Source organism: Musca domestica, unplaced genomic scaffold (genome assembly GCF_030504385.1).
Source record: "Musca domestica strain aabys unplaced genomic scaffold, Musca_domestica.polishedcontigs.V.1.1 2, whole genome shotgun sequence".
Taxonomy (NCBI): domain Eukaryota; kingdom Metazoa; phylum Arthropoda; class Insecta; order Diptera; family Muscidae; genus Musca; species Musca domestica.
In genome coordinates, this window is record NW_026712249.1 from 10,864,024 (window position 1) to 10,881,836 (window position 17,813).

Genomic DNA, 17,813 nt, shown 5'->3' on the forward strand with positions numbered 1-17,813 from the left:
CTCTTTTCACTTACCTTATCGAATGCCATGGGCCGCGACAGCTTCTCCAACGTTTGCTGTTGCGTTGCACCACTTCCACTCGATGTGCTTGACTGCAGCGTGGTCGAACTGCTGCTGCTACTGCCCGATGAATTACTCTGCAGCGATTGTGAGCCATGATGCGCCGGACCGCCATGATGTTTTATCAAGGCATGACCAATGGATGCACCACTGAACGCAGTGGCAGCTTGCGTCGTGGCCGAATAGGTTGTGGCCGTCGATGCGAAGGCCGGATTGGGGGTGACAGCTGTCGTGGGTATGGGTGTACCACCTTTGCCGCACAGACTGGCATCGGGACGTTCATGAAATGTCACCATCTGTTTTAGTACCAATTGACGATCTCTATCTGGCGGTACACCGCCAGGCGGCTCCATGGCCCCAGCACGTGGTTCGATGAGCGCCGTTGCCTTCGCCGCCCTGAGTGACCCAATGTGGCACTCGTTTTGTTGATTTTTTCTTCTCTTTCGTCTAAGGCAATTGGCGGGGCTTTCGGTAGGAGAAACGAGGCAAACGAAGTATGTTGTTCGTCAATTATAGTTTGTAGTTTTCTCTCTCTCTAAGAGATTTAAGTTAATTTATTTTGTTACTCTCAGATTTTGAAGAGGGTGGGAGTATCAAATCAATGCTTTGTAATAGTTTGTTTTAGATTTCCTTCTTTTTGTTGGATTAGTTGTTTCCGTTTGTGTTGTTTCTTTTCGGGGGGATTAAAGTAATGTTGTTTTTCTCTTTTTGTTTTTTTGCTTTTATTTTGAAGAAATAGTTGAGTTTGTTATTAAAAATGTTCTACTTCAAAGTTTTCTTTCTGCAAGCTTTGCTGCTTTATTTTCCTATTTTTGAAAGGCAAACACAATTCATTTCCATTAACCAAATTCCATCATGTCTTTGTGTATAAAAATTTTTGCTAAAAAGAAAAAAATGAAAGATTAGAATATAATAGTAATTTTCTGCGACTGAAATTGGTTGAAATTATATTTTTAAAATTTGGCGATTTTTGTTATTTCTTTGAATGGTAAAATTTCCTTGTGAAAAAACATAATTCAAAAAGAAAAATTAAAAAAAAGTCAAATAGCGGTAAGTTTGGCCTGGCCAAACTTTGAATACTCTCCACCATTTTGAACGAATTAGGACATTTTCAAACAATAAAAATAAAATCCATTAAAAATTCTGTTAAAATCTCGGAAGGGGCCGATATATGGGGGGATAAACGATATCGTGGACCTATATAGACAATTCTCTTTCAGGGGGTAAAATGCCCACAAAGAACTCCTCGTGTGGATTTTCAGACTATTCTATTAGAAAATGTGGCTAAAATCATCAAAATACAGAATATCGGGGGGTTCCGTTATATGGGGGCTATACGATATCGTGAACCTATATAGATAATTATCTGCCAAAAGATCAAAAGCTCCTAGAGAACTGCTTGTGTGGATTTTCATACAATTCCATTGAAAAATGTTGCTAAAATTATCAAAATACCGGATATCGGGGGTACCGTTATATGGGCGCTATACGATATCGTGGACCGATATAGCCCATCTTCGAACTTGACCTGCCTGCAGACAAAAGAGAGATCTGGGCAAAATTTTACCTTTCTATCTTAATTCGTTTAGCCTGTAGCGTGATTACAACAGACGGACGGACGGGCAGAGCTATATCGTCTTAGAATTTTACGCTGATCAAGAATATATATACTTTGTTGGGTCTAAAATGATTATTTCGATGAGTTACAAACGGAATGACGAGCTTAATATACCCTCCATACTATGTATGGTGGAGGGTATAAAAAGATTGATGATATAGTAGATCTCCCATAACAAAAAGCTACGAACCTTATTTGAATGAGTATCATGACTTTAGAGTAGTCACAATTTAGCATCTATATCCAAATCTGAATCGATTTTCAACAAATATGACAGAGGCTTTTGTACCTCTATCACAAATTAACATTAAAAAATATTTATTGGAGCAATACATATACCGAACCGAGTTTCACTAAATGCAAAAAATCGGTTGAATTTAAATAAATCTATCCAATTTGGGCTGATATTACATATATGGTGGACAATAACCGTAAAATCGGATGAAGATACATACCGAAGGTATATAAAAATCTGAACCGATCTCAATGAATTTTGGCGAAATTATTTTCGAGCAGTATCTGATGTCCGCTATCAAATATCATTGTGGTGGAGTTTATATGACCCATGTGAGGGACATCAAATCAGATGAAACATATATTTGGGAGCTATAGCTATATCTAAACCGATTTTCACCAAATTTGAAGTACTTGTTTCTAGAATGAGTTCTGCCGGAATTGCCAATATTCAGTTCATTTAGGCTGATAATAGCCATTTGGTGCACAATAACCTTAATATCGGATGAAGATATATATGAGAGCTATATTCAAATCTGAACCGATCTTGATAAAATGTAGTAGAGGTATTTCTGGGCCGTATCTGATATCTGGTACCAAAGATCAACATTGGGGAGTGCTTTTTACGAATGTGAGGGACTTTAAACCCCAAATCGGATGAAGCATACAAGGTGAGATAAAAAAAACTGCAACAAAGTTAAACGCCATATTTCTTACATTTTTTTTTTAATTTTATTGAATGAATGAAAAAAAATGTCGGAATAGCAAGTTTTAGAATAAGTTTAGATTTGTTGGAATTGGTCACCTTTGGCACGAATTATGGCCTTCAAACAGCCAATGAAACCTACACACGATGCCCGAATGTTGCTCTGCGGTATTTTGGACCCTTCCCGGCGAAGTGCTTGCTTGAGGTGATCGACACTTTGGTATTTTTTAGTGCCAACCTTGCTTTCCAAAATACTCCAGACACAATAGTCCAACGGATTGGTATCCGGAGATTTTGGTGGCCATTGTGCGCTGGAAATTAACAACTCTTGGGTGGCACGTGCTGAGTCCTGTTGGAATGTCCAAGGTCTGCGGCCAAAATGTTTGTGGGCCCAAGGATATAATACACCCACCGGTATATTTTCGCGATAATATTCGGCATTTATTCTGATGCCACGATCGATCAATACGAGCGGAGAGTGACCATATGCACATTTGCCGAATGGAATATTGCGGTATGGCTCACGAGCCAGTTTTCGGCCACAGCGACGCGGGTTTCGATCAAGACGCATTTTTACTTTTTGAACCATTTCTGCTGATGTTGCTGTTTTCTTCCGTCCACTTCCTTGACGTCGGGCTATGCTACCAGTATCACGGCAACGAGCGATGGTACGAGACACAAAAGATTTAATCACATTTAAATGCTGGAGTGCTCTAACGATAGCCACTTGTGATTTTCCAGCCAAATATAAAGAAATCACACTATCACGCTTAAATTCCATCACGAATAACTTTTTTTCTGGAAAATTCTCAACAAAATGCTTCTGGTCGCTTGTAAACAATATAATGAACTGTCACTGGAATATTTTTAACAGCTGTCGGACGAGTGTCTCAGAAATGAAGTTGGTTGCAGTTTTCTCATCTCACCCTGTATTTAGCTGTAAAATGGACCACATATTTCGTGTCAAATTGTTTTGAATACCTATCAACACGACGGAGGGCGTAAATATTAGGCAAATGCCCCCGGTCAAAAATATTTCAAAAACTTCCAGCATATGGTAGTTGTAGGGTATCACATGACCGACCCCGCACGTCTATAGCCTTTGCTTACTTGTTCATTTTTATACCCTCCACCTTGGAAAGGAGGGTATATTAACTTTGTCATTCCGTTTGTAACATCCTTAAATATTCGTCTTAGACCCCATAAAGTATATATATTCATAATCAGCATAAAATTCTAAGTCGATTTAACGATGTCCGTCTGTCTGTCTGTCTGTTTGTCTGTCCGTCTGTCTGTCTGTTGAAATCACGATACAGCCCACAATATTTGACGTAGAGCGCCAAAATTTAGCAGAGCTATTTGCATTGTGTCTAAGATGGTTGTTATTGAAAATGAGATATATCGGTCCACGTTCTGGTATAGTCCCCATATAACGGTACCTCCCGATATTCGGTATTTTGATGATTTATTCCACATTTTTTCACGGATTTGTCTGGAAATTGGTATTTGTAGGTCATAACGGCGTGTGGTAAAACATTGTATGTATAGGTCCACTTTGTGGTATAGCCCCCATATAAAGGTACCTCCCGATATTCGGTATTTTAGTTTTTTTTGCCACATTTTTTCACGGATTTGTCTAAAAATTGGGTCATAATGGTTTCCAGCTCCGGTGGCGAAACATTGCATGTATGTGTCCATGATTTGGTATAGCCCCCATATAACGGTACCTCCCGATATTCGGTAATTTGATGATTTTTGCAACATTTTTTCACGGATTTGTTTGAAAATTGGTATTTGTTGGTCATAATGGGTTCCAGCTCCGGTGGCGAAACATTGCATGTATGGTTCATGATTTGGTATAGCCCCCATATAACGGTACCTCCCGATATTCGGTAATTTGATGATTTTTGCCACATTTTTTTCACTGATTTGTCTAACATTGGTATTTGTGGGTCATAATGGGTCCTAGTTTGTGTGGCGAAACATTGTAATTATAGGTCCACGTTTTGGTGTGGCCCCCATATAACGGTACCTCCCGATATTCGGCATTTTAATGATTTTTGCCACATTTCTTCTAATGTTTCTTTTACCCTAAGTTGGAGGGTATTAAAAGTTAGGCCCGCCGAACTTAATGTTTTTTTTTTTTTTTCAAATTTCCAATTTCATTCCAAGTTGGTATTCCAAGCTCGGCCCAGCAGAGTTTACTGCTTTTTTATTTGTTTTTATTAAAATTATTTTTACCAGTTCTTCCTAGACAACAATTATATATTTTGTAAAAAATTTAAAAGCTTTCAAAAAGTCGCAAAATTAAAAAAAGTATTACAAATCTAAAAATAAATTCTTAAATAAAGATTTTTGACGAAAAGACCATGAGAATAAATCGTTCATAATTTAGAAATTTTGTCGAGAAAGACCTTGTAAAAATCGTTTTAAATAACTCTCTATTGACCCGGCAAGCCTTTAAAAATATTTAGTAAATCCAAAGTTCTGGCCTTTTCTTTTTTATGATTTTTTTTAAGAATATAATTTCAAGGACTTTTTTCTATAGAGCAATTGATGTATCTTGTCTACTTTTAAGGAAAATAAAAAATTATATTTGTTAAATATACATTTTTCATTACAATTTTTTATGGTTCTCCTGGTTATAAATCATATGATATAAAGATTTTTTAAGGTTACAAGGTTACAATTGTTTTTACTTACAATGTTTCATTTTCCCCCGTTCTGTCGGTTGCGTTTTTCGAATCCGTTCAGTTTTCTATTTTCTTCGCTGCCTTCTTGCGGTTATAATCCGATAATTCTAAGAGGTTGATGATCTTCACGTGTAAAGTAAATCTCTTTTTGTTGTTGTTGTTGTATAAATACGATTTATAGTTCTTGTTGTTGTTGTTGTAAATAAATCTGCAGTAAAACAGCTTTGATCGTTGTACTTGTTCACATTACAGTTATGATGATGTTGTTGTTGTTGTTGGTGGTGATGGTGCTGATGCAGGCCATTACCGTGGCATTCTTCTTCATCTATGATGTTGTTGTTGCTGTTTTTGTTTTTGTTGTTACCCGTACCGTTGTGGAACTCCTCGTGGAGCATTGGAACATTAGTTTGATGTTGTAGCAGATTCGAGATAATGGTTATAGACAGAGGAAGAGAGAGAGGTCTGTGGAGCTGGAGTTGATAGATAAAAGTGGGGGGAGTGGGTTGGGGGTAGGTAGGCTGTCGGAGAGCTTTAATGCCTTATTGAAACAATTTAGATTGTACGCAAAATGTTGAAGACAATTGGCCGTTGTGATTCACCACTGGCAGAAATGTGTCATCACTTGCCACCAATGATTGGAACTTAGAAGAGGAGGTGATTTGAACGATAGACTCAAGGACATTGTCGGCTGCCGTTCCGTAGGGAGTCACCGAGGCTATTACATAGTTGCCGTTGCCGTAACCACCAAGGCGTGGTTGAATGCAACCATTCAAGAGCTTTGAAAAAGTTCGGAAATTTTTTAGTTGTTTAGTTCCTTTGCCCTGCTGTTGGAAATTTTTACAACCTGGCTGGCGGTTTAGATGATGAACGTGCGGGCGGCGGTGGTGGTGGTGGTTTGGCTTTCGACTGCACTGCAATAAGGCCAATAAGTCTGCTCGGGCTTTGGTTTCCGGATATTGTTTTCTACTAGCTGCTGAATTACGTATGCACTGTGAAGGAGTTTTGAAGGGCGGCCCTTGAAGGCTACCAGCCATTATGCGTCATTACAAAAAGTTTTCGCCAATAAACACACAGTTTGTTGTTGCTGCTGTTGCTGTTATACTTTGCTTGTTTTTCCAAACAGCTATCCCAGCTAAATCAATCTGCAGCGCCGGCAATGGTTTGGAAAATGAAAAGTCTATAAATAAATAGAAGAAGAAAAAACAACAGAAACCGTCAGAGAGAGGGAAATTAGTTTTCTTATTTTTCCGTTATCACAAGAAAGTTAATTTAAAGCCTTGAGGCCATCAATAAATAGATTGGCTAAAATGGCTAACCATAAATATTGATTGAGAGATGTGGGTGTTTAGATGTTTCGCTGCCATTTTCCCTTGTCATAAATAAACGAAGGTAGGCAGTTATTTTCTCAAAGTTGGTAAATAAGTTTTATCGTGCGGGATGATATGATTCGAATGAAGGTTGCGAAAAAAACGCTTATCTGAAGTGGAAAAAATAAACTGATTTGGCTTTGCTCTATTTTCCTTGAGAAGTGTTTTTATACCCTCAGCAATATGGCTAACCGGGGTATATATCGTTTAATACGGCCAAAAAGTGCCTCATCAAAAAAAGGTTTTTAGACCCTTGGTCTCTTTGGCCAAATTTCGTTTCAGGATATTTGGAGTTGATATAGCGATTTCCGTCCGTCCGATTGTCTGTCTGACTGGTGCGCACGATAACTCTCCGATTTAATCCAAACTTGGAAAATCGTAATAATATTATCGAACTTAGATGGGCAATATCGGTCCACACCTTCTGGTAACCTCTCAACAAAATCCTAAAAAATGCTGCACAGAAAGATAAAGGATAATCTGATTTTGCTCCAACTTTGTGAATCCTAATATTTCCGTCAGTGCTACGTCACGTTCAAAAATGGACAATATTGGCCCGCTCCATCAAGTATCTCCCCCCAAAGGGTCAGAATTTTAAAAAATTATAACTCCTATAAAAAGGGATGTAAGGATCCGACTCCCTTCAACTCATACACATTTTATTAACCCAAGGTCTGGTATGAAGATGGAATATATCGGTCGCCTCCTTCTGATGCCTGCCCCACAAAAGTGTCAATATCTGAAGCTCATAAAACACGAAATTAACATCCGATTCCATTCAGACTTGGCACATCTCAATATTTTCATAAACACAAGATCTGTTGTAAATATTGCAGAGATCGGACTATTTTTTTTGGTACATCCCCCACAAAGGGTCAAAGTTTGGAATAACCAAATCCAAAATAAGAATCCGGCTCTCTTCATATTTCACACATCCGATTAGTTCTACTAACATAACATCTGCTCTGAAGATGGGATATATCAGTCCATTTCTTCGTGTACCTCCCCCACAAAGGGTTAAAAATTTGAATATTCATGAAGTTCATAAAACGCAAAATAAAATCCGATTCCATTCAGACTTGACACATATTTCCATGAACACAAGAACCGTTATAACCGTACCTCCCCCACAAAGGATCAATGCATTGAATAACCAGAACGATCATAAATTCCGAAATAAGCATTCAGTTCTCTTCATATTTCATTACAAATTTATAAAGATGGAAGAAATCGGCCCCCTCCTTCTGACACCTACCCCACAAAGGCTCAAAATTTTGAATATCCGTGAAGCTTATAAAACGCGAAATTAACATCCAATTACTTTCAGATTTGGTACATCGCAATATTTCCATTAACACATGATCTCTTATTAAGATAGTAGATCTCGGACCATTCCTTCTGATACCTCCCCCACAATGGGTCAGAATTAAAAAAAAAAACCAAAACGATCATAAAATCCGAAATAAACACCTGGTTCTCTTCATATTTCACACGTCCCATTATTCCTTTTAACACAAGATCTGAAGATGGGATATACCGGCCCACTCCTTCTGATACCTCCCCCACAAAGAGTCAAAATTTTGAATGACCATGAAGCTCATAATAGGCGAAATTAACATCCGAACATTGTCTCAGGGTATACATCTGCCGGCAAAACCGACTGATACTTTTTATACCCTACACCACAAGGTGGTCAGGGTATTATGTCTTTGTGCATTTGTTTGTGACAGGCAAAAGGAAACGAGATAGACCTATAGTTCCTTTTGATGATCAGCATAGAATCACATTCTGCGTCGATTTATGCATGTCCGTCCGTCTGTCCATGTATTTTTGTAAACAAAATACAGTTCGCATTTATTGCCCTATCCAGATGAAATTTTGCACAAATCATTTGTTTGGCCAAAGGACGAACCCTAAAAAATTGGAGATAATTTAAATATAGCTCCCATATATATCTTCGTCCGATTTGCCTTTTATTGTGCACCAAACGTGTAATATCAGTCCGAATAGTATGGAATTTCGCACAAATTAGGCCTGAAAATAAGTATGCCAAATGTAATCGAAATCGGTTCAGATATAGCTATAGCTCCCATATATATTGTTCATCCGATTTGTTATTTTTGTCCTCCACAGCCGTAATATCCACTCTGTAACAACAATATTTGGGGAAATTTATCAAATACAGCTCAGAAATATATTTGCTAAAGTTTATCGAGATCGGTTCAGATTTGGATATAGCTCCCATATACATATCTTCGTCCGATTTGCTTTGGATTGTGCACCAAACTTCTAATATTTGCTCAAATTGGATGAAATTTGGCGTTTACGACCGAATTGAAGCTAGAAGCTAGTATGTCAAATTTGGAGATCGGTTCAGATATAGCTATAGCTCCCATATATATGTAATGTTCATCCGATTTGTTACATTTGTTACCCACAGCCGTAATATGCACTCCGTAACAACGATATTCAGGGAAATATATCAAATACAGCTCAGAAATATCTTTGCCAAATTTTATCGAGATCGGCTCCGATTTGGATATAGCTTTAGATTTGTGCACCAAATGGGCAATACAAGTCCGAATTCAAAAGATACAAATGCTTCGGCATATTTAGTCCTTTGAACATTAAATTATTCTTAGAATCACAGCGTGTATGATTGAATTTTCCCATAAAACTTTTAAATGTTATGCGCAGCTCTACTAAATTAGCAAAGTGGTGTAGGGTATCATAAAGTCGGCCCCGCCCGACTTTAAGACTTTCTTTACTGGTTTAACTTGCTTTTTTTATCGTAGATCACACTTTAAATTGTTTCAGGTATTTGCGACGAATATATTATTTGTCGGTGTATTGAAAAATCACTACCAATCTCCAAATTCTAAATCCATATTTTCGAAATTCTTTAGAAATCACAATTCCAATTTTATTACTTTTCTCTTCTTCGCTGCTGCATAAAAAAAAAAAAAAACTTAAGAAAATATTGAATACAATTCTCCCTCACTCACAAATTCATGCTTCATAAATTTTTGCGAAACGGAAAACAGATAAAGAAGCACTAAAACACAATAAAGCAAATTAAATAATCATAAGAAGGGGGAACAAAAAAGCACGATTTATGTTCAGAGTATTGCGCCAGTGAACCATAGCCGATGTTTTATAGAACCGAAACGTAGACACTTAAATTGAATTCACTGAACTATAGAATTTTTATGAAGCTTCAAGTGGCTCAAATGTGACTAATTGTTGTAGCGAAACGAGATTTTGTTCTGCGAAAAGAAAACATGTCATAGCAATGCTTTGTTTTTTTGTTTATGATCTGGGAATGTTACATTTTATGACTCTGAGATAATGTTTGAGGGGGTATGGAAAAAATAAGGTTGGAATGGAAATAAATTAAATGTGGGCGAATGTGAGTTAAATTCCAAATACCCAAGTGTTGTTATACCCTACAACACAATGTGTTGGGGGTATTATAAGTTAGATTGGGCCAAAAATTATGTAACACCTCGAAATATTGGTTTCCCACATAGGAAAGTATATATGGATCTTCCTATTTCGCCGAGCTGAGTCGATCTAGCTATGTATGTCCGTCCGTCCGTCCATCCGTCTGTCCATGTTAATTTGTAATCACTCTATAGGTCGCAATTATGGCCCGATCCGCACGAAATTTAGAATGGAGGTCGGGCTAGAGCCAGAAAAGAACCATATTTCTTTTGGAGATGATCGCATAATATTTAGGGATTGAAATGGACCAAAGACTGAAAAATTTCCTGATATTGCAGTGGCTTTTTAGGACGCAATTATTTCAAAATGGATTTGGACATAAGGGGGCTTCTAACATTGTAGTGTTGTAGGGTATCACCACCAAATCGGATAAAACATCTATGTAGGAGATATCTGAACCGATTTTCTTCAAATTCGAAGTACTTGTTTTTTTGGATGAATTCAGTCAGAATTGCCCAAAATTCAAGTCAATTGGACTGATACTGATATTTGGTGCATAATTAACCTGAAGAACATTTTCCAAGGACTATCTGAGCCACAAACGTGGATTTTTTAAATAATATTTTTTAAGGACTATCTGAGCCACAAACTTCGATTTTTTAAAGAATATTTTAAAAGGACTATCTTAGCCACAAATCTGGATTTTTTAAAGAGTACTTTTTAAAGACTTTCTGAGCCACAAACGTGGATTTTTTAAAGAATATTTTTTAAGGACTTTCTAAGCCACAAACGAGGATTTTTTAAAGAATATTTTTTAAGGAATATCTGAGCCACAAACGTGGATTTTTTAAGGAATATATTTTAAGGAATATCTAAGCCACAAACGTGGATTTTTTAAAGAATATTTTTAAGGACTATTTGAACCACAAACGTGGATTTTTTAAAGAATATTTTTTGATGACTTTCTGAGCCACAAACGTGGATTTTTTTAAATAATATTTTTTAAGGACCACAAACTTGAATTTTTTAAAGAATAGTTTTTAACGACTTTTTTCTGAGCCACAAACGTGGATTTTTTAAAGAATATTTTTCAAGGACTATCTGAGCCACAAACGTGGATTTTTTAAAGAATATTTTTTTAAGGACTATCTGAGCCACAAACGTGGATTTTTTAAAGAATATTTTTAAGGACTATCTGAGCCTCAAACGTGGATTTTTTAAAGAATATTTTTTAAGAACTATCTGAGCCATAAACGTGGATTTTTTAGAGAATATTTTTCAAGGACTATCTGCCACAAACGTGGATTTTTTAGAGAATATTTTTTAAGAACTATCTGAGCCACAAACGTGGATTTTTAAAAGAATATTTTTCAAGGACTATTTTAACCACAAACGTGGATTTTTTAAAGAATATTTTTAAGGAAAATCTGAGCCACAAATGTGGATTTTTTAAAGAATATTTTTCAAGGACTATCTGAGCCACAAACTTGGATTTTTTAAAGAATATTTTTCAAGGACTATCTGAGCCACAAACTTGAATTTTTTAAAGAATATTTTTCAAGGACTATCTGAGCCACAAACGTGGATTTTTTAAAGAAGACTATCTGAGCCACAAACGTGGATATTTTAAAGAATATTTTTCAAGGACTATTTGAACCACAAACGTGGATTTTTTAAAGAATATTTTTCAAGGACTATTTGAACCACAAACGTGGATTTTTTAAAGAATATTTTTCAAGGACTATCTGAGGCACAAATGTGGATTTTTTAAAGAATATTTTTCAAGGACTATCTGTGCCACAAACGTGGATTTTTTAAAGAATATTTTTTTCAAGGACTATCTTAGCCACAAACGTGGATTTTTTAAAGAATATTTTTCAAGGACTATCTGAGCCACAAACGTGGATTTTTTAAAGAATATTTTTCAAGGACTATTTTAACCACAAACGTGGATTTTTTAAAGAATATTTTTCAAGGACTATTTTAACCACAAACGTGGATTTTTTAAAGAATATTTTTCAAGGACTATTTTAACCACAAACGTGGATTTTTTAAAGAATATTTTTCAAGGACTATTTGAACCACAAACGTGGATTTTTTAAAGAATATTTTTCAAGGACTATTTGAAGCACAAACGTGGATTTTTTAAAGAATATTTTTCAAGGACTATTTGAAGCACAAACGTGGATTTTTTAAAGAATATTTTTTGATGACTTTCTGAGCCACAAACGTGGATTTTTTAAAGAATATTTTTTGATGACTTTCTGAGCCACAAACGTGGATTTTTTTAAATAATATTTTTAAGGACCACAAACGTGGATTTTTTAAATAATATTTTTTAAGGACCACAAACTTGAATTTTTTAAAGAATAGTTTTTAAGGACTTTTTTCTGAGCCACAAACGTGGATTTTTTTAAAGAATATTTTTTGATGACTTTCTGAGCCACAAACGTGGATTTTTTTAAAGAATATTTTTTGATGACTTTCTGAGCCACAAACGTGGATTTTTTTAAAGAATATTTTTTGATGACTTTCTGAGCCACAAACGTGGATTTTTTTAAAGAATATTTTTGATGACTTTCTGAGCCACAAACGTGGACTTTTTTAAATAATATTTTTTAAGGACCACAAACTTGAATTTTTTAAAGAATAGTTTTTAAGGACTTTTTTCTGAGCCACAAACGTGGATTTTTTAAAGAATATTTTTCAAGGACTATTTGAACCACAAACGTGGATTTTTTAAAGAATATTTTTCACGGACTATCTGAGGCACAAATGTGGATTTTTTAAAGAATATTTTTCAAGGACTATCTGTGCCACAAACGTGGATTTTTTAAAGAATATTTTTTTCAAGGACTATCTTAGCCACAAACGTGGATTTTTTAAAGAATATTTTTCAAGGACTATCTGAGCCACAAACGTGGATTTTTTAAAGAATATTTTTCAAGGACTATTTTAACCACAAACGTGGATTTTTTAAAGAATATTTTTCAAGGACTATTTTAACCACAAACGTGGATTTTTTAAAGAATATTTTTCAAGGACTATTTTAACCACAAACGTGGATTTTTTAAAGAATATTTTTCAAGGACTATTTGAACCACAAACGTGGATTTTTTAAAGAATATTTTTCAAGGACTATTTGAAGCACAAACGTGGATTTTTTAAAGAATATTTTTCAAGGACTATTTGAAGCACAAACGTGGATTTTTTAAAGAATATTTTTTGATGACTTTCTGAGCCACAAACGTGGATTTTTTAAAGAATATTTTTTGATGACTTTCTGAGCCACAAACGTGGATTTTTTTAAATAATATTTTTTAAGGACCACAAACGTGGATTTTTTTAAATAATATTTTTTAAGGACCACAAACTTGAATTTTTTAAAGAATAGTTTTTAAGGACTTTTTTCTGAGCCACAAACGTGGATTTTTTTAAAGAATATTTTTTGATGACTTTCTGAGCCACAAACGTGGATTTTTTTAAAGAATATTTTTTGATGACTTTCTGAGCCACAAACGTGGATTTTTTTAAAGAATATTTTTTGATGACTTTCTGAGCCACAAACGTGGATTTTTTTAAAGAATATTTTTTGATGACTTTCTGAGCCACAAACATGGACTTTTTTAAATAATATTTTTTAAGGACCACAAACTTGAATTTTTTAAAGAATAGTTTTTAAGGACTTTTTCTGAGCCACAAACGTGGATTTTTTAAAGAATATCTTTTAAGGACTATTTTAACCACAAACGTGGATTTTTAAAGGATATTTTTCAAGGACTATTTGAACCACAAACGTGGATTTTTTAAAGAATATTTTTCAAGGACTATTTGAACCACAAACGTGGATTTTTTAAAGAATATTTTTCAAGGACTATTTGAACCACAAACGTGGATTTTTTAAAGAATATTTTTCAAGGACTATTTGAACCACAAACGTGGATTTTTTAAAGAATATTTTTCAAGGACTATTTGAACCACAAACGTGGATTTTTTAAAGAATATTTTTCAAGGACTATTTGAACCACAAACGTGGATTTTTTAAAGAATTTTTTTCAAGGACTATTTTAAAAATAAATGTGGATTTTTTAAAGAATATTTTTAAGGACTATCTGAGCCACAAACTTGGATTTTTTAAAGAATATTTTTCAAGGACTATTTGAACCAGAAACGTGGATTTTTTAAAGAATATTTTTCAAGGACTATTTGATCCACAAACGTGGATTTTTTAAAGAACATTTTTCAAGGACTATTTGAACCACAAACGTGGATTTTTAAAGAAATTTTTTTAAGGACTATCTGAGCCACAAACGTGGATTTAAAGAAATTTTTTTAAGGACTATCTGAGCCACAAACTTGGATTTAAAGAAATTTTTTTAAGGACTATCTGAGCCACAAACGTGGATTTTTTAAAGAATATTTTTTAAGGAATATTTGAGCCACAAATCTGGATTTTTTTTTAAGAATATTTTTTAAGGACTATTTTAACAACAAACGTAGATTTTTTAAAGAATATTTTTTTAAGGACTATCTGAGCCACAAACGTGGATTTTTGAAAGAATTTTTTTCAAGGACTATTTTAAAAATAAATGTGGATTTTTTAAAGAATATTTTTAAGGACTATCTGAGCCACAAACTTGGATTTTTTAAAGAATATTTTTCAAGGACTATTTTAACAATAAATGTGGATTTTTTAAAGAATATTTTTAAGGACTATCTGAGCTACAAACTTGGATTTTTTAAAGAATATTTTGCAAGGACTATTTTAACAATAAATGTGGATTTTTTAAAGAATATTTTTAAGGACTATCTGAGCCACAAACATGGATTTTTTAAAGAATATTTTTCAAGGACTATTTGAACCAGAAACGTGGATTTTTAAAGAAAATTTTTTAAAGACTATCTGATCCACAAACGTGGATTTTTAAAGAATATTTTTCAAGGATTTTCTGAGCCACAAACGTGGATTTTTTAAAGAATATTTTTTAAGGACTATCTGAGCCACAAAATTGGATTTTTTAAAGAATATTTGTCAAGGACTATCTGAGCCACAAAATTGGATTTTTTAAAGAATATTTTCTAAGGACTATCTGAGCCACAGAAGAATATTGTTTAAGGACTATCTGAGCCACAGAAGAATATTGTTTAAGGACTATTTTTAGAGACTTCTTAGCCACAATCGTGGATTTTTTAAAGAATATTTGTTCAAGGAACATCACAGCAAAAACAATTTTTTTATTAATAATATTTTCTCAAGACTTCTTAGCCACAAACTTGGATTTAAAAAAATGTTGAAAGACCTTAACAGCTAAAGTGTGTTTTTAAATTGAAAATCCTGTCGCTTGGATAAATTTTAAATTTTTGACATATTCTGGCAGCTAGGGTTTTATGAAAAATAATTTTGTAGAAAATGTTCACTTCTTAAAATGCCGACTGAGGGGGTTTTTAACAATTTTTTGAAAAAAAAAGTCAAAAAATCTCCCTTTAATGGATTTTTCCACCGAAATAATATTTGTATTTTGCAAAGCGGTGTAAACTTTCAAAATGTCGAAGCTTTTGTCATCTGTTTTTTAGCTTTACTTTCATTATGTAATGGGGTTCTACTGTAATTATGGAGTAAAGTGAATTTTGTCACAATTTTCTATGACACACCTCTGAACATTATCCAAGTTCTGTAGGCTATGGATGAATACTTATGGTATATCTATTGAACATATAAATCAATCAATTTTGTCTTCTGATTAAGACTGACAAATCTTTCCTGCTGTTGCAAAAAGTACTCTATGGCACCAAAGGATTTTATTTTATTTTAGTCGTGCATTGAACACAACGCCTTTGCTATGCTTAGACATTTCAATTTGAAAAATGTATAACTAAACATGCAGTATCTCAGGATACCAGCACACACACAACCATACACCGAACAATATAGGCAATTAAGAAGAGAAATAATAGAAAATCCCTGCGACAACAATCTAATCCTGTCTGGTAGATATTGCCTAAGCCATGGTCTCTGATGACCAGACGATATGCGAAAGAAGAGATTTTCAATATTGAAACTATTTCCTGTGCGTTTTTTTTATACTTCCATCAAATATACATATGAATGTGTGTATGTATGCATGCATATGTATGTATATCCAAATCCGTTGACAATCAACACAATTTATCTGCAAATCCATAATGCCATTGGGCTAAATTGTGATTTTTGTTTTTATGCTAAAGCTCTACATACAGAAAACTCTCATATATATGTAAATGTGTGTGTGTGAGAGAAGATTTTATTGGATTTTTTGTTTCTTCCCAGCAAGCAAAATCTATCCACCAACTCACTTAGAAGTCACGCCTAAGCGATTGAAATCATCGCGTCTGTCACTTCCTCGATAGTTATTGGAAGTGAAAAAACAAAAAACAAAAAAAAATTTTTTTACTCCAGACTTAAGCATTTATTATTTTTTTTATTGTTATTGTTACGTTTTCCAATGTTAATTTACATAGAACTCTTACTTATTAGATGAAATATTCAAACATTTTTTTTTCGTTTTAAAAATGTGATGTCTGGATTGGGAATCGAACCGAGGTGTTCAGAGAGCAAAGCTGGCATGCTTACCACTGCGCCATAGTGTCTTATATTCCTCAGATAGAATAAAGTCTTATTTATGTTCAATTCGTAAATAATGGCAAACTATCGCTGTTTTATCCGATGGCAGTCACTAGATAGTGTCTGCACACGCGACACCTTCTTTTAACTTTCTTGGCGCCACTAAGTAGTAACTACGTGACGATAGAAAGTAGACAACAGTAGTTTTGTTATTGTAAATGTACATACTATCGCATTTAATAGGATTAGAAGCGTCGCAGAAGTGGCATCTTAAAATGGAAGTGAGTCACACACTTCCAAATGCTTGCTGGGTTATCATGCAAAAAGAGTTATACAAGAAAGGCGTTTATGTATTGGCAGGGGTGTGTACGAGTGTGTGTGCCTATGTTTGTTATTTATATCAAAATTGTTTGCACATGTATTTATTTATGTAAATTGAGGAATTGTGCCGCTGACAATCGGATTAATAAGTTTTGTCAATAAAGGATATTTATCAGCATAAAATAAAATAAAAGCTTTTTTTATCGGTTTTTATTAAAAATGAAAGAAAATAGGATTAAATAAAAAATTTTCAAAATTGTAGCAAGAGATTTGGTAGCGCGAGTGATGCAACTCATAGGTTTGGAGGAATTTTATGCCTTTTATGCCTTATGGAAAAAAAATTCTATTTATATAAGGAATATTTGAGCCAAAAACATGGATTTTTCAAGGACTGGCTGAGCAATTAAAGTGGTAGAAAATTTTATTTAAGGGCTGTACGAGCAACTAAAATTGGTTTTTAATAATATTTTTGTAAGGACCATCCAAGCCACATAATGGATTCATTGGGAAATTTTTTTTCAACTTTTCAAAGGACTGTCTGAGCCACAATAGTAAGTTTTTAAGAACATCTTTCAGGAGTTCCTGAGCAGCAAATGTTAATTTTAAGAAATAATTCTTATTTCTACAACAATCTGTAGCACAAACTTGAATTTTTTTCAAGGACTATCTGAACCACAAACGTGAAATTTTTAAAGTAAACTTTCCCAAAACTCGCTGAGCCATAAACGTGGAATTTAAAAAAATATTTTTAAAGGACTCTCCAAACCAC

General features: G+C 34.3%; 1 protein-coding gene across 1 annotated transcript in view; it reads right to left on the reverse strand.

The window, feature by feature from the left end:
• Window positions 1–17,813, reverse strand: part of LOC101891589 (uncharacterized) — a 217,936-nt gene that overhangs the window by 21,894 nt on the left and 178,229 nt on the right. The window contains exons 5-6 of the mRNA XM_020037100.2: window positions 5,322–6,488; window positions 15–940 (exon numbers count right to left, since the gene is read on the reverse strand). Of these exons, the coding sequence (XP_019892659.1) occupies window positions 15–413 (399 nt within the window). The 5' untranslated portion in view covers window positions 414–940; window positions 5,322–6,488. The remainder of the gene's footprint in view (window positions 1–14; window positions 941–5,321; window positions 6,489–17,813) is intronic.